At 39.8% G+C, this 23,130-nt stretch overlaps 1 protein-coding gene across 4 annotated transcripts in view; it reads left to right on the top strand.

Moving 5' to 3' along the window:
- The window catches only part of LOC121434013 (solute carrier organic anion transporter family member 1A5-like), a 68,012-nt gene that overhangs the window by 22,710 nt on the left and 22,172 nt on the right, over window positions 1-23,130 (top strand). For 3 of the 4 annotated variants that reach the window (XM_041632771.1, XM_041632753.1, XM_041632780.1), the window contains 2 exons: window positions 14,257-14,355; window positions 16,424-16,645. In XM_041632771.1, coding sequence (XP_041488705.1) covers window positions 14,257-14,355; window positions 16,424-16,645 — 321 coding nt within the window. The remainder of the gene's footprint in view (window positions 1-14,256; window positions 14,356-16,423; window positions 16,646-23,130) is intronic. The other variant, XM_041632762.1, reaches the window with a different exon arrangement.

Raw genomic sequence — 23,130 nt, 5'->3', positions numbered from 1 at the left:
CACCTTTTAGTCTGGCCTAAGGTATATCTAATATTCTTTTAAAAAAAATGCTGCAAGATCCCTGAGGCAGTATGCAGCAGAAATGCTGTAGGTCCCAAATAGTGGTAGCGGGCCAAGTGGCGGCAGGCAGTGGGCTCTTGGAGCAGCCATTCCCAGGCAGAGATGGCTGCTGGTCTCAGAGCAGTGGTGGCAGGCCATATGGCAGCAGGCAGCAGGCCCCAGGCAGAGATGGCTGCTGGTCCCTGAGCAATGGCTGGTCCCAGGCAGGGAAACACATGGCGGGCAGGCAGAAGACAGAAACATGGACAGACACGACGTGTAGGGTGAGGTTGAATGTTTATTCAGAGGGTTATGGAGGAGGAAGGGTGAAGGGGGAACAGAGAGAGTGGGAGAGAGAGAGAGAGAGAGAGAGAGAGGAAGAGAGATAAAAGGAGAGACAGAGAGAACACGTGTGCACGCCAAGAAAACAGAAGAGGAAGGGGCAAGATGGCAGCGGGCAGGTCAGAGGTAATGGGAGTGGGTGTGGCTTGTCCCTTAAAGGGACGGAAAAGCACAACATTCCCACGTCTTCCTTAAAATAAAAAGCAGGAGACCAGACACCACAGCCCAAAGGAACTGGGGCGGCGAACTCTCAAGACTGCTTCTGGCTGATTGTGGGCATCATCTTTTGGGGGGGGCACGAGAGAAGGCTGGGTGCTGGTCACATCCTGTCATAGCTGCTCTCTTTGCTTTTGACTGGTGTCTGTGGCACAAAAAACAAAGTTAAATTAAGGAATAAAAATTGTAGGACCAGCGAATTGAGGGGGTATCTGACCTGTTTAAGATGGATTTCTTAATTCGGCTCCCTGGAACTCACAAGAACTCCTTGGGTTTGTGAAAACAGAAGTTTTCGACATATAATGACTGTGGCATAAGAGATAAATTTGATTTGATATTTGTTTGGTGAGGTCACCTTGCAAAACCTCAACCTGGCGAAACCTCTCAGCTGTCAAACTGTCAGAGATCTTTGAGAAGGATAAGATTTTAATTGAGTTACTGATTAAAAAATGACAGAGAACTTACTTGGTTGGCACCCAGAGCTACTCTTTTGGGTCCTCTGTGGTGGCTGAAGGTTGCACTTGACCTTTGCTGTTTAGGGTAGGGTCTGCCAGGCTGCAGAAGACCCTGTTGGCTAAGAAATCTGTAGGAAGACAGGCCTACCTTGACCTGTCTAGGCTGTCGATTCCAGCAATTCTGTCCATGTCTAGAGGTCTTTACTTTAGATGAAAGGCAGGTTTTCCCAATGGTCAGCACTCTGCCGTCAAAGCAAAATGCAGAAGGACGTTGTTCTGCGCGTGTCTGTCTTCTGTCTTCTTTGGAGGGAGCAGAGAGCTGCTGCTAGGAGCCAACCTGTCTCTTTTTTTTGTTGTTGTTGTGAAAAGTTTTTTAATAATTAAATACTTAAATATCACATTCCCTAGATCTCTGAGCAGTTGAGGGCTGTTTATCAGGTATAACTATAGTATAGAATTTGTTTGGAAAGTTGTGTCTGAGCTTGACTGCACTGGCTCTCAACAGGTAAGATTTACATTTGTAAAAAGGCAGAGTGAGGGAAAAAACTGCTTGTAATATAAGGTTAGTGGCAGAACTGACAATGGTAGAGAACAGCTTAAAGGTACACACCAGTTTAAAATATATGTACTATTATGTATAGAAAGAGTGAACAGGAATTGGGCAATGTGGACGACTCTGATGGGCTTTATCAGAGGCGTGACATTGTTCAAAATATATGCAACAGAGTTAATAGGAGGATTTTAGTGAAAACTGGGTGAGAAGGCAGAGTAAAACTGGGAGTAAAACCAGGAGAGTGCAGTCATGCAACCTGACCCTCAGCCAAGATGGCGACCACCACGTGTAGTCTGCTCTGTTGGAGAGCCGCCATGCCATAACAAAAGCCACAGAGGGGAAGGGCAAAAGGCTGGAACTGAAAAAAACGGCCATTTACATTTTTTTAAGGTAGTTGGGGCCATTTTGGACAGAGACTGATAAGTGAGAGGCATTTAAAGCATGAGGCCAGAGTGATAGGTCTGGATGGCTTGGCTCCCATGGTCAAGGCCATGAAAACACCCCCAAAAACTGTAGCACCTCAAGCCTACAATGAGAACGGCTCCCCGTTAAGGCAAGATGCAGATGGCATGAATACCCAGGCCCTGTGAACAGGCATCTGAGCTCACAGGGGGGGATGCTATAACCTGACTGAATCGACCCGAGACTCCAACAGGAGAGGGATTCCCAGGCAGGAGGGATTCAGCCAAGGTCAGGCCACACCCTAGTGGTGTGCCGCACCGTAGTGACAGTTATGACGAAAAGAAGGAAGAAAAGAAGTGAAAAGAGAAAAAGAGCGAGAACTGGAGACCCCGGGCCTCCAGGCGTGGGTGAGCTGAGGGCCTGGTTAAGGCCATATCATCTTAGGCATGGGCTTAGCACAGGAGACAAGCCGAATTGAATGCCAGCGAAGGGAACAACCGAGGCCCTGAAAGCCTGCAGTTGGAGCCCCCCCCCCCCCCCCCGCCTAAAAACTGTGAAGGGTTGCTGGGAGCTCAACGGTCAGAAACATGGGTAGACACAATATGCAGGGTGAGGTTGAATGTTTACTCAGGGGGTTATGGAGGAGGAAAGGTGAAGGGGGGACAGAGAGAGAGGGAGAGAGAGAGAGAGAGATAAAAGGAGAGATAGAGAGAACACGTGCGCACGCCAAGAAAACAGAAGAGGAAGGGGCAAGATCAGGTCAGAGGTAACAGGAGTTGGCGTGGCTTGTCCCTTAAAGGGACGGGAAAGCACAACAATATCCTTCTTCCTAAATGCCTATTCCAACATGAAATTATGAGTGCTGCCTGCCAAAAATTAGGGCAGTGTAGAGGGATCAAAATCTAAAATTTTTAACATATGCATTAAACCCAAACACTTTACAGTGTGTGTCAAACCTTTCCCAACATCTAGAAGCAGTTACAAATATCATTAGGTCAATTTTAGTAAGAGTACAATGACATACATTGTTGTTATTAAATACTACGAGTTCCAGTCTCCGGGCAACAGTTAAAGCCCCAATATTCCCCCTTCTTAAGTGAAGAGGGGTTAATATTTTAATTAAAATGAGTTTTGTGTCCCAAAGATTAAAACAGATGTTTAGTCTGCACCTTAGCTCCAAAGCAAACAGAGTTTAAACTGCAGATGCAGCTCAGCGTTTGTGCTTTAGGGCAGGTGGGATTCCTGAGTGAGGTTAACTGGATTCAGCTACCTGAAGCACAGTTTAGCAATTACTTCAGCCTCTTTGTTTGAACTTTCTGGAGGCAGAATGACACCCTGTAGAGTGGCATAGCAGGTCCTGTTATCAGGCACTTCTCTCCTTGGGGGCAAGGAAGGCCGGACCAAGGACTTTTCCCCAATCTCATCTGGAACTCCTCTGTGGGATGTCTGCAACCATGACATCATCAGGTCCAGATTTTATTTCCTTTCTGTGAAAAAAAGCATAAACATATCCCTGACCCCAAATATATATAGGTCGGGTTTTTTCATAATGCAGTGCAAGGGCTTTTTTTACCTTGCCTCAGCAAAGGTCAGCTTGGTGTTATCACGTCAGATCCTTTTGCATCAAGATCTGTTTGCAACTTTTATAAGTTGTTTTCAAGGAGCTTGTTATGCTCCACATTTTTTTTTATTAGCCATATATGCAGTTCTTTCCTTGGAAGAGCCATTTGTAAAATTTAGCATAAAATTCTTTAAGGTATTTTTAGCTATACCATTAGCAAAATACAGGTGTGTGAACTGTAGCAATGATCTGGGAAAATATTATTGTTTTTGGCCTTTGAATCGAGCAAACATAATTGTCCAGGAATCAATCTGAAAATTATCAATGAATCTATTATTTAGTATAAGAAACATTGATCATAGTCAATATTTTGTCAAACCATCTTCCAGATTTTATCCTGTCCTTTTGTACCAGACAGGCTACTGTTTTAATATCTTAACTGGCAAAACTGAGAAGGTTTAGCCATACACAGCATTTTGTTTTTCTATAAAACTGTTGTAGAATAAGTTTGTACTTAATACATGCGTTCTCCATAGCTGCAATATATTGTATTTATACATTATTGCATACTTTACCTGTTGATTTATATTTTACCTGTTTGAGTATCTGTTAGGCAGCTGTTTTAAGCTCTCAATTGGAAACTGTTTTTTGTAAGAATTTTACCTAGCGGCTCAAGGTTTCCCATAAGAATATTATAACTAGAGCTTTAACCATTGTATATCTAATTAAAAGTTTATAAGCTATCCTCCTCTTAAGTGGCAAGTCTGCCTTGCAGATAGGAAAGTGGAAAAAGGAAGCACTTTAACTAATGATTTAGGCCTTATTAGACACCAATATGCAGAAAAATAAAAATAGAACCATCTCCATCTCCATGTACAAAACTTAAGTTTAAATGAGTCAAAGGCCTCAGCATATAAAAATTATGTTGAACCTCACAGAGAAAAAAATTTTGAAGTACATTTTGCCACATCTCAAATACAGCCTCAGTGGCACAAACATTGGGAAAAACCATAAATTAGATCTCCTGAATTGAGAACCTTTTGCATAATAAGACTATAGAGTGGGAAAAGATCTTTACTTATCATAAAACCATTCAAAAAATATATGAAGAACTCAGGAAATTAGTTATTAAAAATTAATCCAATAAAAAATATTTGTTACAGACCTAAACTGAAAACTCTCAGACGAACTTAAAAATGACTGAGAGACATTTAAAAAATATTTAAACATAACATCTTTTAGCCATCAGAGAAACGCAAATTAAAATTCTGAGGTTTTATCTTATCCTTGTAAAAATGACCAAGATTAAAAATTACTGCTAACAATTTATACTTAACAAAATGTGGGTAAAGAAAAAAACTCCATTGCTGGAAGTGTAAACTGACAGTCACCTTTGGATCACACATAGTATTGAAAATCCTGGATATACCAGACTCTCCCAGCAGGAAGAGAAGCATCAAAAATCCAGGACCAGCAGGTTCAGTGCCCCTGCACCAGGAATTAGCTGAAGACAAAGTTAGACTGTAATCTTGAAAAACAGGCTTTCTAGCTGCAATTATCACAGTACTGTTTTAGGAACTAGCCGATTACGACCCTAGGAGTGATCCCAAGAGGCAGGGAGCAACGCCCCCGCGACCATCACTGGGTTTTTGGAATTTCTTTTTTCACCTCTACAACTTTGATTCCAAGTATGATACCTCTCATCTGTTCTTTAGAGATTCTGTTCATATTTTTTTTAATTTATTTATTTATTAAAGATTTCTGTCTCTTCCCCAACACCGCCTCCCATTTCCCTCCCCCTCCCCCAATTAAGTCGCCCCCCTCAGCCCGAAAAGCAATCAGGGTTCCCTGTCCTGTGGGAAGTCCAAGGAACCCCCACCTCCATCCAGGTCTAGTAAGTTGAGCATCCAAACTGCCTAGGCTCCCACAAAGCCAGTGTGTGCAGTAGGATCAGAAACCCATTACCATTGTTCTTGAGTTCTCAGTAGTCCTCATTGTCCGCTATGTTCAAGACAGGGTTTCTCTGTGGCTTTGGAGCCTGTCCTGGAACTAGCTCTGTAGACCAGGCTGGTCTCAAACTCACAGAGGAATTATTTATGACCCTCCTGGACCAGTGGGCTGTGGCCTCTTTCCTCAAAAATCCTTTGTCCGGGTCACCCAGGTTCGAACTCCTCCCCCACGTGGGCCATGAGCCTCGGCCCCCGTGCATGGGCCACTGTCTCATCTCATCAAAGCCCCATGTGATTGCAGCAAGGCCAGTCCTCAGCGAGCCATGGGGGGGGGGCACGCCATCCCGAGACCCAAGTGAGAGTCTCCCCAGCATTAGGGGCCCCCATTATGGCTATTTTTTTTAATTAGGCAAATATCTACCTTAAAACTTAGCAATACCCCTTTTGGGCCTAAATACAAAGTTGTTTAACCATAAGATCATGTGCTCAGCTATGCTTACAGCAGAACTACTTTATCATAGCCAGAATTGGAAAACCCAAATGTACCTCTTTTACAGCTAGGATAAATGAAACATCATCCTTTTAAAATATTCATGAATATCATAAAATATTTTGGAGTAACTCTAAGCAAGTAGGACAGAAGTTTGAGTTCCGTCATTTTTGCTTGTGAAGGCAGAAATGTTTTTTTTTTTTTATTTTTAACCATTATCACTTGTTAGAGTATAACTCTGGCCCTTGATAAATTTAATTAAAAGGCCTGAGTCTCAGCATTCAATCTTGAAGCAACACCTGGCAGCAGGAAAGGAACACACACTGAGACAATACAACTCCCACCCAAGAGCGGGCCGTACAATTGGAAAAACTAGTATGATAAGAACTTTAAATCTTTTAAGAAAAAATTTAAGACATTAGAAAATAAAAGGATCTCCTATTTTCTTGGGAAAGTAGAAGAAACACAGCAAAAATGACAATATCATTCCCTTCGTTTAAATGCCTCAACCTCGACAGATTTGTTTTATTTTCATAGTTTTAATAACTATCAAATATGATTCTTTTGTTTGTACTATGTGATAATACCTTTAAAAATTATGTGCATCTCCCAGGAAAGAGTCAATTTAATGTATACCTTTTACATTTTCTCTTTAATTATCTTTGTTTATTAAGAATAATTTACTTGTGCTCTTAAGTCAATCCATCTGTAGTTGATTATTCGTCCATAACTGTGTATATAGAGATATTTTTCAATTAGTATATACATATTACTTAAAATAAACAAATGAACAATAATAAATATGCATAAGAGAATACAGGAATCTGGTTAGAATTAATCAAGATTAATTCAATTAAAAATAACATCACTGGAGACTTATTAATTTTGCACTAAGTTTTTCTTATAAAACTAGTCATCTTTTTAGATACCTTCATGGCTATTGAAGAAATAATAATATAGGAACTTTTGTGCAATAAATTTTTAGAATATAGAATAGAAGAGTCATGACTCATGTGTCTTGGAACACAAATAGCTTAGTTTTATAAATCAATATCTATTTAAGGATATAAACATTATATATGAATGCTTAAATATAGTCAATTAGTTATAAAAAATTAGAAATATAGCTTCCCTGTAGCTCTGTAGCACAAGAGATATAGAAGCCAAATGTTAAAATTGAGAGTTATCTATGTTAGACAATAAGTTAAATCAAGAATAAATGGCATTTCTTTGGGAAGACATGTATGTACTGAAAATCCATAAAGCAGGACACTGGCAGATTCTTCTCCCTCGGGGGTAGAGGGAGAGGAAGAAAAGTCAGTTTCTCCATGGGAGTTAAGTGAACAATAAACAAAGTTTGGAGAAGGTGTTAGGAGGAAGCAGACAGATGACGAGTTGGCCAACAATGTCAAATAAGTAATGAGAATAAAATCAAAACTGGAAAAAGTGATCCATGATGGAGGTCACTGGTGCCAAGATAGTATCTTAGACTTAGGAAACATCTGAGCACAATGAGAGTTGAGAAGTCAAGACACATGGTAAACGGCAGGGAGGAAGAATGGAGGTTGAAGATCTTGTAGGAATCATTAGCAATGGGGCATCAAACAGCAAGGAATGTTTGACAGAATTAAGAAAAAGAAGACTGGTATTGAGAGATCAGTCAAATATAGGAGGACTAGTCCATAGAACCACAGAGAAAGAGGAAAACCAAAGTGTAAAGTATGGAAATGTAGGGAAGCTGAAGTTCATATCTGGTTTTTCTGTGAGTAGGGATGACTCAGAAAAATTGGAAGATGCTGTTGGTGGAATCAAAGAAACGGGTGAAATTGAAAGAGACAAAGAACATGAAAATAATAATAAGAAAAGAAAGATGATGAGAAAAGCATCAAAGAGAAGTTCCATTATGAGGACACATTCTCTCTTTGGAAGGAAGTTTCAAGTGAAGGCCTTTGATGAAAACACATTAAAAGAAATCCATCACAGTTTTTGAGATGATGTTAGTTTCAATTCTCTTTCTGTGAGGAAATGCAAGCTTGGAGAGAGGATTTATAATTCCATCACAAGAGTGAAGTCACAGTAGCAGGATTTTGAACCCACTAGTAACAACTACAAGAGCAGAGATAGTAAATCTATGCATGCTTATGTCTTTGTTTGTATGGTTGTGCTCACCACCTTTTCCACACTTCCACAGCTAATGAATTGTTATGGAAGTTTCTGCCTTGCCTGGTTTCTGTCTTCCCACCAGGTCCCACAGCCATTTAGGTCTCAAAGAAATCATACAGAAAGTCTGTATGAATTATAAACTGATTGGTCGCTTAGCTCAGGCTTCTTATTAACTCATATCTTATATTAATCCATTGTTTTTATCTATGTTAGCCACATGGCTTGGTAACTTTTTTGGCAGAGCAGGTCATATTTTGCTCCTTCCTTCTTTGTCTGGTCAGGACTGGAGAGGAATGGGCTTCCTCTTTCCCAGAATACTCCTGTTCTCACTGCCCTGCCTCTACTTCCTTTCTGGTTGTTCTGCCTATACTTACTGCCTGGCTACTGGCCAATCAGCATTTATTTAAAGCATAATTGACAGAATACAGAATTGTCCTATGCCATTTCCCCCTCTTTTTTTAAAAGAAAGCAAAAGCATCCATTGTCCCTCTTTTGGGAATATAGGCATAGTTTTCCAGGCTACTTCCTGCTGGTTGGGGGTGCTGATAATCTTATGGGGACCTAAAGAAAATTTACATTTATGATCAAGTCCTGACTGGAGTATCCTATGAGTCTTGATCATTTCAGGCACTAGTGTTGAGCCTGTTATTGATGTAGAACTCTGACATCCAGGCCATCTGTTCCTACCAGAGATTTCTCAGGTGGTCTTCCTTAATCAAACTTGATTTTTCTTAACTCAGAATGAATCCACAGCCTCACATTTCCTGTGGAACAAAAAGAAAAATCTCATCTCCAAAGTAACATATATTTTGACTTCAATTTTGAAGTTAAGGTAATTTCAAAATACCTAACTTGGATTAATTTAGTGGCATTTAAAAGCAAGCATGTTTTAGCAGCTGTTGCTCCTTTTTCATCATCCAAACAATTCAAAGAGAACATAATAACATACAGTATCAAGATTCTCTGTATATTTTTCATTTTTATGTGGCTTTATTTTAACCTCTATTTCTTATATCTTTACTTTTTGAGACAGGGTTTCTTTATATCTTTGTCCTGGAACTAACTCTGTAGATCAGTCTGTGATTGAACTCACAGATATCCACCTGTCTCTAACTCCCAAGTGCTGGGATTAAAGGCCTATGCCACCACACCTTGAATTCACAGAGATTTGTTTGCCTCTGCCTCCCAAGTGTTGGGATTAAAGGTGTGTGCCACCATACCAGTGTCTGTCTCAGGTAGGAGATCCATGGTGTCTGCCACCCTGCCCTTCTTCCCAGCATTCAGTTCTGTCTATTCCACCTACCTAAGTTCTGTCTTATCAACTAGGCCAAGGCAGTTTCCTTATTCATTACCCAATGAAAGCAACACACAAACAGAAGAAACTCTTACACCATTTCCCCTTTTCTGTTTAAACAGAAAGGAAGACTTTAACATGTGACAAGTATCAAGCAAGGATTACAGTTACAATATTTATATCTATTTTATCTTTTATCATAACAAAGGAAAACTATAACTATATATTTTTCAACTCTATCAAAGACATTAGTAGAATATAATATTACCTATGTAAACTGGAAGTGTATTATAAACAACTTCTAAAGCTCTAGAATTGACAGAGACATCTCACTGCCTACAAGTCACCCAAAGTTCTTCTGTACTGTTGGGGCATCTACCTTCAGCTTACAAACTCATAGTATCCAGCAGATATTTCCATGAAGCAGGAAATTTTAATGACAGTTTAGTAACTTTCTTCTGTGTCTCACAAACACTGTTATGAAACAGGAATTCTGAAGGATCGTCTTACCTCTAGGCAAGTTCAGCAGTCATCTCTCTGTGGGTTCTTCATGTCTAGTTTATGTATCCATCCAGGCAAGAGCAGTTTCTTGCCCAAATGGCTAACCAACTCCATACGGAGCCTCTTTGATGCCCATCTTCCTCAGGAAGTAGCTTGGTACTGCCAGGAGCAGATGAATCTCATTGTCATGAAAATCCCTAAATTATTAAAACATTATAAATTCTGTAGTCGTTGAAAGTTATGAAGAATGCCTATCTAACTGAAATATATCTCTATATATCTAGAAAATCTAACATGACTACAGCTTGACTATTATTGATGATTATCCATTAACAACTATATTTTCTAATTATACATTACATTTTTACTTGACCTACACAATTACAATACCTTAATCAAGAACAGAAATATAAATATAACAAAATTGACCTTAAATTTATATCAATAAAGCAAAATCCATACCAATGCAAATTATTCATATTGATATCATATCCCCCTTTAAGTGTAAATAAACAGTTATAAACAATATTTGGGAATATGAATGTAATTATTTTTCTCCAACCTTCTTTCTGCAGTATGGGAGTGCTATTGTGCTAGGTTCATCTCAGTCAGCAGTTTGGTGAAGCATTTCCTTTGTGGGGGTGCTCACTGTGACCTTTCAAAAGGACTAGGTCCATGAAACCATATTTGTATGGAGGCATTCCACAGGTTCTCATCTTCTGTGAAAACAAAAGAAGAACCTCTTTTCCAAAGCACCATATCCTTAGACCCAAATTCTGAAGTCAAGATACCTTTATAATATACATGTTGGTTTAGTTTAGCAGCCCATACAATTAAACGTGTTTCTTTACATAGCTCCTTCACAGTCAAAACATTCAAAAACAACACAATAACATACATAATCCAAACTCTCTGTGAATTTTCCATTTTTACATGGCTTATTTTTACTCTGTCACTTTACTCTGTCTCTTTAAAGACTTTACCCATTTTTAAAGCATTAACTTTATTTTATGACTCTATATACTCTGTATTTCTCTCCCAAGTCTATGTACATTTATCCAACACTGTGACTCCTTTAGAGGTCACTCATGTCTGAATCTGACCTATTGTGAATCTGTAATTGTTTACTGTTCAAAAACACTTTCTCTTAGTGCTATTAAAACGCTAAGCATTTAAGAATCTAAGCTGCAACAATCCTAGGTCAAATACAGGTTTCTGCCTGCATGCCCCACCCAGCCCAGCATGGTGGAGCCGCTCATGTCTCTGAGCCATGTGCACTGCTAGCATTGCAGAGCCACTTGTGCCTCTGGGTTACTTTTGCCTCTGAGCCCTGCACAGTGCCCGCCTTCCAGGCATAGAGTGAGTCCAGTTGCCATCAAACAAACAGTAGCACTTTACTCAAAAAACCCATCCAAATGCTCTGTTTCCCACAAGAGCCAGAGGTCATGCTAGCAGCATAGCCCAGAAAGCAGGCATTTCAAAACTCTCATGGCTTTTTTTTTCTGACTATAGCTGAGTCAGTAAAATCTCTCTTAAAGCAGCTGTGTCAAGCCACCAGCAAACAGAAAGAAACTGTGTTAAACTCTATTGTTTTTGAAGCTCTCTCAGATTTTATGTGGATTTATTTGCCCATGTGAGCACCACTCTGCAACTGGAGTAGTGGGCTGTTGTCATCCTGGCCACCCGGCTATTTAACACCCAAAATAATTACACAGAAAATATATTCATTAAAATACTGCATGGCCCATTAGCTCTAGCTTCTTATTAGCTAATTCTTAGATCTTAATTTAGTCAATTTTTGTGAATCTGTGTATCAACATGTGACTGTGGCTTACCGGCAAGTTTCTAACCAGCATCCATTTCAGGTGGGAGATCAATGCCATCTGCTACTCTGCCCTTCTTCCTAGCATTCAGTTCTTTCTACTCTGCCTACCTAAGTTCTGTCCTATCAATTAGGCCAAGGCAGTTTCTTTATTCATTACCCAATGAAAGCAACACACAAAAGAAGAAACTTCTACATTAATGACTCCGTGCCTAGGGAATGGTGGTGCCCACTTTGGGCTGGGTCTTCTCATATCAATTAACTTAATTAAGTCAGTCTTCTATAGACATGTCTACAGGCAAACCCAGTATAGACAATATCTCATTAAGACTCTCTTCTAGGGAGTTCTAAGTTGTATCAAGTTAGATTGTTATCAAAGATAACAATCAGAGTCCCTTTGAAAACATGGCTATTGAAGTATCAAAAGGCACTTGCTAACACCATGGCTTTGATGGGACTGTGTGTGATAGTGCAGCCTTTGACCTTAACTCAGAATAAAAGAGAATTTGGAATGTGGCTTTAAGTAACAAAACTGTGTCAATCAGCTTTTTATAACTTTAATAATCCTCTGATATGTAGAAAGTTTAGATATGTAAAAATCTGATTGATATGTAGAAAGGATTACTTTGGCTCAAAGCTCCAGAAGTTTTGGTCTATGTCATTGGATTGTGTGGTTTAGAAGCCTGCCATGAGGCAGTTCATGATGACAGAAGGATAGATGGAATGAAATCATTCATCCTGAAACTGGGAAGCAAAGTTGAATGAGGAAAAGGCAATGGTTGTACTCCAGATGACCTGAAGACCCAATACTGATGGAGGAAGGTCATTGGCTAATAAAGGAACTGCCTTGTCCCATTTTATTGGTTAGAAGATAGGTGGGAGGTGTAGACAGGACAGAACGCTGGGAGGAAGAGGAAGTGAGGTCAGACTCCACAGCTCTGCTCTCCGGAGCAGACGCCTCAGCAGAGACGCCATGCCCTGCTCCCTGGCAGACACACGCGATGAAGGTCCGACCCAGGATGGACATAGGCTAGAATCTTCCTGGTAAGCGCACCTTGGGGTGCCATACACAGATGATTAGAAATGGGCTAAATTAATATGTGAGAATTAGCCTAGAAGAGAATGGGCCAAGCAGTGATTAAAAGAATACAGTGTCCGTGTAATTATTTTGGGGCATAAGCTAGCCGGGCAGGCGGCTGGGGTGTTGGGGACGCAGCCCCGCCGCTGACCTTTTTACTACACAATACCATGTTGGGACTCATAAGACTCCAGAGGTGCCTCCTGTGAAACAAATCTGTCACACATGAGCTTTTGGGAAACATTCTATATTAAAACAATGGGGGATTCCTTTTTAATATTATAGAAACCAGTGCATGTACATGCAACACTCATAAGTACACGCAACATATATATGTACATATACATACAAAGTTTAATTTTTCATATGTTGAATATATAAGAATATCTGAAGTAGTAGGGTATAACTCAGTTGTAGAGCACTTCTCTGTTGACAGAGGCTTCTGTCCTGCCCAGTTCTGCTGCCATTTGGTGGTGCGGGAGAATTGTCTGTATTCTATCAATCATGTTATGAATAAACACTGATTGGCCAGGCAAGAAACACAGGCAGGAAAACCAGAAAGGATGTAGAAATGATGTAATGAGTACAGTAGAATTCTGGAAAGGAGGAAGTTGATTCCTCCCACTCCTGCCCAGACCACCGAAGCAGCAGGATGTGATATGCCCCACTGAAAAAAGGTACTGAGCCATATGGCTAAAATAGATCAGAAAAATGGGTTCATCAAGATGTGAGAGTTAGCCAATGAGAGGCTAGAGCTAATGGGCCAATCAGCTTATAATTTATGGAGACCTATGTGTGATTTTCTTTGGGGCTAAACAGTTGTGGGGTACCGGGCGGGCAAGAAACCCAAACAAGCAGGCCTGACCCTCTATGTTACAATTTGGTCTCAAAGAAACACACAAAGATTACATTAATTATAAAATGGTTGGCCTATTAACTTAGGCTATTTATTAATTAACTTATATATCCTAAATTACCCCATAATTTTTGTCTGTGTTAGCTTTGTGGTTTGGTAAATTTTATCAGTGAGGCATTTTTGTCTTTCTTCCTCTTTGTGTGGGTAACAACTGTGGATTGAGCCATTCCTCTTCACAGAATTATCCTATTCTGGTCAACCTGTGTATACATTGTGCCTGATCACCCCACTTATACTTCTTGACTAGCTACCGGCCAATCCATGTTTTATTAAAGCAATAAAAGTGACAAATCTTTACAGGGTACAAGACCATTGTCCCACAGTACTTACCAATTTTGCCAGATTTTTTAACAAGCTCTACAAAGGAAGGAAAATAAATCTAATGTTAAAAATGATTCAATCTCAAGGCTTCTTTTTATTGTGCAAGCAAACTCTTTGTGTGCTTGTGTAACTTCCTATTTTTGTTTACTTCCAGGGATTTTAGAAGCAGGAAACATGGTTGGCCCTTTTACTGGACTTTTGTTGGCATCTTTCTGTGCAAACATCTATGTAGACACTGGGTCTGTGAATACAGGTAAAATACATTTTATTTATATAGTATACTCTCTAGAGTGTAGGAGATTGCCCCAGATTGCTATTCTGCTGCCTCCTTTGATCCTTAGTTGGGCATATTATCACTGCTTAGAATCTGCAGACCAAAAAGGAACAGAGGTAAGGATAAAATGTCACCTTCTAATCAAGAATCCCCCATTCTCCCACCACATTGCAGCCACACCTTTGGTATCAGAGGATTTACTCACATAGATTTTTCTCAATGAGTCAGTCACTGTGGATAATGAAAGAGATCTTTCTGTTATGTCATAATCACCAATTTAAAAGGTTTTATATAGAATATTCATTAACTGATAGAAAATATATTGTATAAGGGGCCTAGCCCCAGAAGTACAGAGAAACTGCAGGGGAGATATAGAGGAGGTGAACTATGGGACATATGCACAGACACCCATGGGCACTTAATCTGAGGTCCAAAGCTTAGTTTTTTGTTTTTCTCTCTGCTGGTTGCTCTTACTCAGTTCTATGTCTGTTCAATTCTTTTACCCCATTATTTTTCTTTAACTTCCCTTTCCAGTTGTTCTCCTGCTGTATCTTCCCTTAAGAAGAAAATCATGCCTAACTTTGGATTCAGGGACATAATTATTTTCTTTAATCATCTGATTTGACTCAGGAAGAATTCATGGGTCTATATTGCATGAAGCTTTCCTGCTTTTATTTTCCTTCTCCTGCAAATCTCTTATCTAACAAAAAGCAAGGTAACTACTAGACTATATTTGCCCCTTTTGTATGTTTTATTGGAGCAACTGGCAGAATAACTTTTTTTTTTTAAGTTTTTTGAGACAGGGTTTCTCTGTGGTTATGGAGCCTGTCCTGGAACTAGCTCTTGTAGACCAGGCTGGTCTCGAACTCACAAAGATCCGCCTGCCTCTGCCTCCCAAGTGCTGGGATTAAAGGCGTGCGCCACCACCGCCCGGCTGGCAGAATAACTTAAATCATGTCTTTAATCATGTTTACTAATAGTCCTAACTACCTGCATCTTTTACACAAACTCAGGAAGGCAATCAAATCATTGATTGAACTCAGCACCATTACTCTTTTGAAAATCATTTTTTTATTATCTACAAATGAATTGACCAGTGAGGAGTGGGATTTTTTTTTTTAAGAAACAAACAGAGTATACTAGTTACAATGAAGTTCCTTCATACAAATTATACCATGCCAAATACAGCAGAAACATGGCAGCAGCAAACATAATGAAGCACAGAAAATAAAATTGGCATTCTGCAAACAAACTTAGGGGCTCTGCCTCTCCAGTATGTACCCAGGTAGCTTTGTCATCCTCTGAGCTGTATTCCATAAGATTCATTTCTGTCTGCTGCTTCTATGACATGGCCTCTGGCAATATATCACCATGTATGTCAAGATCAAACTCGTTAAGTTTCTTAATGAATACACAAAACAAAGATAATGCATGTCATGTGATGTTTTATTACCTTAATTTTTGTACATGTGTATGTGCACTATGTATATGGGTGCCTACTGAGTTTGGAAAAGCGTTACAGATGTTTTAAAATCACAATTACAGGCAATAGTAAGTTTCCATGAGTGTGGTGGAAATAGAACTCAGAGCATCTGCAAAGAGCAGCAATAACTCTTAGTCATTGAATTTTCTCTCCACTTCGCTTTTTCACTCAATGTGATGCTTTGAGAGATGAACACATCAGGTTCAAACTGGTTCCTTAAATGTCTCAAATCATTCTTATGTCATTTTGAAATGAAGTTTTAACTACAATGTTTATAGAAAGCCAGAACCTATCTTTCTTAGATAATTTCATCTCCATCCAATTGATCAAACTCAGACAGTTTTTCTACAGGTCTGAATTTACCCAAAGGGGTGGAAGATATTTGTAATCATAGCATTTAGGAGTAGAGGCAGGGACCACAGTAAATAACCTCAACAAGAACAAATGTGAATAATTTACAAACAATGCACAAATGTTGTGTTAGATGGGATTATGATTCTTAACAATTTTCTACAATTCGGAAAGAATGAATCAAGCTAACAAAATATCTGTATTTCTCCACAGATGACCTGACCATAACTCCCACTGATACACGCTGGGTCGGTGCTTGGTGGGTCGGCTTTTTGATCTGTGCAGGAGTGAATGTCCTGACCAGCATCCCCTTTTTCTTTCTTCCCAAAACACTCCCAAAGGAAGGACTAGAGGATACTGAAGATGTGACTAACAGCAACAAAGAAGAGAAACACCAAGGAAAAGCCAAAAAGGAAAAACATGGAATCACTAAAGGCAAACAGACAAACCTTAACCTCTGTATTTGGTTTAGATGGGTCTGCAGGTAGTAGAGCATGTGTCTGCTGTGCTGAGTTAAGATGGTTTGTCACTAAGGGTCCCTAATCAGATACCTTAAACTTCTTTGCAAGTTACTGCTTGAATTACAATTCACATAATTTGTAAATGACGCATTTTAGATTATAATTTATAAAAAATGTATCATTCCGGACACTCAATGAGCAAATATATTATCCCACCTGTTTTGAAAAGTCTATTTTATAGAAAATATTGTTTTAAGTTAAAAAACAATGACCAAAAAATTTAAGGTGAAAACAATGGGAGAGAATTACCTGTACTAAGGTAACACCATAAATTGATACGAAAAATGACAGTTTAGCTATGAGCATGCTTGAAGTTAAGATTGGAGGAGAAAACCTGAGAGGTGGCATAATCTTCTGTATTTGAAGGTGTGTGATAGATTACTCAAGAACTGTTCCCCAAGGAACAGACTGTTCAAAAACAAGCAGAAATGTTTTCAACCTCTCGTGCAGAGCAGTGGTGCATCTGTGAGAAGCTGAGTAGTCGAGACCGCCCATCCCTTTATGTATGTATGTATGTATGAATCAGTCTTTTCTTATATTACATACAAATCTCAGTTCCCAATCCCTCCTCTCCTCCTCCTCCCCTGATCTCTATTCTTTTTTTTTAATTTTTTTTATTTATTAAAGATTTCTGCCTCCTCTCCGCCACCGCCTCCCATTTCCCTCCCCATCCCCAGATCAAGTCCCCTCCCTCATCTGCCCAAAGAGCAATGAGGGTTCCCTGCCCTGTGGGAAGTCCAAGGACCACCCACCTCCATCCAGGTCTAGTAAGGTGAGCATCCAAACTGCCTAGGCTCCCACAAAGCCAGTACGTGCAGTAGCATCAAAAACCTATTGCCATTGTTCTTGAGTTCTCAGTAGTCCTCATTGTCCTCTATGTTCAGCGAGTCTGGTTTTATCCCATGATTTTTCAGACCCGGGCCAGCTGGCCTTGGTGAGTTCCCGATAGAACACCCCCATTGTCTCAGTGTGTGGGTGCACCCCTTGCAGTCCTGAGTTCCTTGCTCGTGCTCTCTCTCCATCTGCTCCTGTTTTGGACCTTAAGATTCCAGTCCAGAGCTCCATTATGGGTCTCTGTTTCTGTCTCCTTTCACTGCCTGATGAAGGTTAATATTCAGGAGGATGCCTATATGTTTTTCTTTGGGTTTACCTTTTTATTTAGCTTCTCTAGGATCACGAATTATAGGCTCAATGTCCTTTATTTATGGCTAGAAACCAAATATGAGTGAGTACATCCCATGTTCCTCTTTTTGGGTCTGGCTTACCTCACTCAGGATAGTGTTTTCTATTTCCGTCCATTTGTATGCAAAATTCAAGAAGTCCTTGTTTTTTACTGCTGAGTAGTACTCTAATATGTATATATTCCATACTTTCTTCATCCATTCTTCCATTGAAGGGCATCTAGGTTGTTTCCAGGTTCTGGCTATTACAAACAATGCTGCTATGAACATAGTTGAACATATACTTTTGTTGTATGTTCGGGCATCTCTTGGGTATATTCCCAAGAGTGGTATTGCTGGGTCCAGGGGTAGGTTGATCCCGAATTTCCTGAGAAACTGTCACACTGCTTTCCAAAGTGGTTGCACAAGTTTGCATTCCCACCAGCAATGGATGAGTGTACCCCTTTCTGCACATCCTCTCTAGCAAAGGCTATCACTGGTGTTTTTTATTTTAGCCATTCTGACAGGTATCTTAAAGTTGACTTGATTTGCATTTCCCTGATCGCTAAGGAAGTTGAGCATGATCTTAAGAGTCTTTTGGCCATCTGAACTTCTTCTGTTGAGAATTCTCTGTTCAGCTCAGTGCCCCATTTTATAATTGGTTTGATTAACCTTTACGGTCTAGTTTCTTGAGTTCTTTATATATTTTGGAGATCAGCCCTTTGTCAGTTTCGGGGTTGGTGAAGATCTTCTCCCAGTCAGTGGGTTGTCTTTTTGTCTTAGTGACAGTGTCCTTTGCTGTACAGAAGCTTCCCCTGATCTCTATTCTACTCAACCGCAATTCACTCATCAGAGAGGGTAAGGCTCCCTATGCAGAATCAACAAAGTTGATCAATTTGAGGCAGGAACAAAGCCCTTCATTCTATTTATAGGCCATCCCAGGCATCCCTCCATAGAGAATAGGTTCCAGATATTCAGTACAAGCACTAGGGATAAATCCTGGTCCCACTACCAGTGGCCTCACAGACTGCTCAAGACACACAATTGTTACTCTCATTCAGAGGACCTACTTTGGTGCTATGCAGGTTTCTCCACTGCCAGTCCAGAGTCAGTGAACTCCCACTAGCTCAGCTTAGCTATTTCCGGTCCTGATCTCTTTGCTCATATTATCGCTCATCCATCCCTTGAATTGGACTTGCAGAGCTCAGCTCAGTGCTTTGCTGTGGATTCCTTCATCTGCCTCCATCAGTTGCTGGATGAAAGTTCTATGATGACAATTAAGGTAGTCATTAATCTGATTACAGGGAAAGCCAGTACAAGCATCCTCTCCGATATTGCTTAGGGTCTTAGCTGAGGTCATCCATATGAATTCCTGGGAAATCACCTACTGCTAGGTTTCTTGCTAGTGGCTCCCTCAGTCAAGATATTTCTTTTTGATTTACCTCTCTGGCCCTCTTCTTGACCATTCCAGTTCCTCGGGTTCTCCTCTTCCCCTTTGTCCTTCTACCTCCCCATGTTCTTTCATTTTGCTCCCTATTCACCCTTCCCCCAACTCAACCATTTTCTTCCTGTATGTTCTCATCTTTCATCTGCTCTGCTCTACTGCCCCCACACTCCCAGTTTACCTGGGAGATCTCATCTATTTCCTCAGGAGTTCCCGTCTTTTTTCCCTTCCTAAGAGGATTTATGTATGTCTCTCTTAGGGTTCTTCTTGTTACCTAGTTTCTCTGGGGTAATGGACTATAGGTTCATTTTTCTTTTCTGTACATCTAATAATCACTTATGAGTGCATACATACCATGTTTGTCTTTCTGGATCTGGGTTACCTGAGTGAGGCAACAAGTTTCTTTTTTTTTTTTGTTCTAGTTCCATTCATTTGCCTTCAAATTCCAAGATGATATTGTTTTTATTGCTGAGTAATACTCCATTGTGTAAATGTACCACATTTTCTTTATCCATTATTTGGTGGAGGGACATCTAGGTTGTTTCCAAGTTCTGTCTATTATGAATAATGCTGCTGTGAACACAGTTGAACTTGTGCTATTAGTGTGAATCCTTTGGGTATATGCCTATTGTGGCATATATTGGTGGGACTTGAGGTAGATTGATCCCAAGTTTTCTGAGAAATTGCCATACTGAATTCCAAAGCGGTTGTAACAGTTTGCATTCCGAGGAGCAATGGAAAAGTGTTCCCCTTACTCCATATCCTCTCCAGTGTAAGCTATCATCAGTGTTTTTGATCTTATCCACTTTGACTGGTATAAGGTGGGATTATAAAAGTTGTTTTGATTTGCATTTCCCTGATGACTAAGGATGTTGAACAATTCCTTGGTGAAGATCCCTTCCCATTCTGTAGGCTGTTGTTTTGTCTTTTTGACTATGTCTTTTGCCTTTGAGAACCTTCTATTTCAGGAGGTCCCCTTTATTAATTGTTGCTCTCAGTTTCTGCACTACTGATGCATTAGGAAGTGGTCTCCTGTGCCCAGGCATTCAAAGCTACTTCCCTGTTTCTATTATGTGAGGTTCAGTGGGGCTGGATTTATGTTGAGTCATTCGATCTATTTGGAATTACATTTTGTGCATGGGGTAGATATGGATTTATTTGCATCCTACAGGTAAACATACAGTTATGCCAGGATTTTATTGTTGAAGATGCTTTATTTTTTCCATTGTATAAATTTAGCTTCTTTGTTCAAAAATCAGGTGTCCATAAGTGTGTGGATTAATATCCAGGTCTTTAATTTGATTCCATTGGTACTCATGCCTGTTTTTATGCCAATACCATTTTTTTTTATTACTATAGCTCTATAGTAGAGCTTGAAGTCAGGGATGATGATACCTCCAGAAGTTTTTCTGTTGTAAAGGATTGTTTTGGCTCTCTCGGATTTGTTGTTTTTCCATATGAAGTTGAATATTGTTCTTTCTTTCGAGTTCTGTGAATAAGTGTGTTGGGATTTTGATGGGTATTGCACTGACTCTGTAGATTTCTTTTAGTAAGATTGCCATTTTTATTAGGTTGATCTTTTCTGGCCAAGAGCATGGCTGATCTTTCCATTTTCTGGTAGCTTCCTAAATTTCTTTCTTTAGATATTTAAAGTTCTTTTCATACAGATCTTTCTGTTCTTTGTCTAGCATTACACGAAGTTATTTTTTCTTACTTGTGGCTAGTATAAAGGGTGATGTTTCTCTGTTTTTTTTCTCAGTTTCTTTCATTTGTCATTTGTATATAGGAGCAATACTGATTATTTGAGTTTAACTGTATTCTGCCACATTACTGATGGTATTGATTAGTTGTAGAAGTTACAACTTTTTTGAATTTTTGGGGTGAATTATGTCTACTATCCTATTATCTGCAAATAATGAAAGTTTGATTTCTTCCTTTCTCATTTGTATTTTCTTGATCTCTTTTTGCTGTCTAATTGCTCTAGGTAGAACTTCAAGTAGTATATTGAAAGATAAGGAGAGAGTGAACAGCCTTGTCTTGTTCCTGATTTTGGTCTAATCACTTTGAATTTCCTTCCATTTAATTTGATGTTGGCTGTCAACTTGCTGTATGTTACTTTTATTATGTTAGGTAGGTTTTTTGTATCCCCGATTTCTCCAAGACCTTTATCATGAAGGGGTCTTAGATTTTGTCTAAGGTTTTTTTTTTCAGTCTCAAATAAGATAACCATTTTTTCCTTTCAATTTATTTATGTTGTGGATTACATAGACAGATCTTTGTAGGCTGAAACATCCCTGCATCTCTGGGATGAAGCCAACTTGATCATGGGCATGATTTCTTAATGTGTTTTAGGGTTCCAATTGCCAGTATTTTATTGAGCATTTTTACGTCAATGTTCATGAGGGAGATTGGTATGTAATTCTCTTTCTTATTGATTTTGGCTTGGGTATCAGGGTAACTGTAGCCTTGTATAAAAGTGTTTGGTAATGGTCCTTTTGTTTCTATTGTGTAGAACAATTTGAGGAGTGTAGGTATTAGCTCTTCTTTGAAGTTCTGACAAAAGTCTACATTGAAACCAACCAGCCCTGGGCTTTTTTTGGGGGGGAGGGGACTAATTGGGGAGAGACTTTTGATGAAAGCCTCTATTTCCTTAGGGGTTATAGATCTATTTAAATTGCTTACGTGTCCTTGATTTGGGGCACCTATCCAGAAAATTGTCCATTTCTTCTATACTTTTTTCCAATTTTGTGGAATATAGGCTTTCAAATTATGAGCTAACTATTTTCTGGATTTTCTCAGTGTTTGTTGTTATATCCCCCTTTTCATTTCTCACTTTGTAAATTTTGATATTCTTTCTCTGTCTTTGGTTCATTTAGATAAAGGTTTGCCTATTTTGTTGATTTTATGAAACAGTTCTTTATTTCATTGATTTTTTGTATTGTTTTCTTTATTTCTATTTTATTGATTTCATGATGGGGAAGCTCAGCCAATCACATTTGGCTAGGTTGTGGCTGCTGGGGCCCAAGGAAGAAGGACCTGGGGATCCAGGTGCCCACCCCTTGTTTTCTCTTTTTCGAGCCTGCACGTGATTCTCGCTGGACCCTGGTCATGTGAGATTGTCTTTCTCCCAGTTATTAAAATTATATTCCTTGTTTTTGAGCTACCTGTCGACCACGCCCAACATTTGATGCTTCAATGTGATGGACTAAATCCACTTAAAAACCTGAGAGGGCTTAAAAAGAGAGAGAGAGAGAGAGAGAGAGAGAGAGAGAGAGAGAGAGAGAGATTAACATATATTTTTGCTGTTTGCTAGAGTGTGTTGCAGATAAATTTTCCTGACTCAGCCTCAGCAGGAAAAAAGTTGCGACATTTTCAAATGCAGTGCAAACTCTGGCTTTAAAGCATTTCAATACTTTTATGAGACTATATGTGTGCCCACTTGGGATCAGGAAGAAAGTACTCTGAGACTATGCCAATGGCTCTTCTCTCCCTGCCTGGGCAGACTGTGGGATCTGGCTTAGGCAGGCGGGAGAGCATGACAGATTTCTGCCGCTATACAGAGAGATGTTTCCAGGCTGCTCAGTGCTCGGCGTGGCAGATTTGGATGTAACTCAGATTAAAAGCTCATTCTCAGAGTAAAACTGCTATGGCTTGCTTGATGGCAATGAGGACTTGCTGTGTGCATGGAACTGTGCACAGCTCAGGGACACCAAATGGCTGAGGTAGGGGCTGCTCCGGCTCTGCTCTGCCATGCTGAACGGTGCTGACCTCAGGCAGAAACTATTCTAATTATCA

This window comes from Microtus oregoni, unplaced genomic scaffold (assembly GCF_018167655.1).
Source record: "Microtus oregoni isolate MIOR12 unplaced genomic scaffold, Mior012 000002F_ref0000024, whole genome shotgun sequence".
Classification (NCBI taxonomy): domain Eukaryota; kingdom Metazoa; phylum Chordata; class Mammalia; order Rodentia; family Cricetidae; genus Microtus; species Microtus oregoni.
The sequence above is the reverse complement of the archived record's forward strand: the minus strand, read 5'-3'. Positions and strand labels throughout refer to the sequence as shown.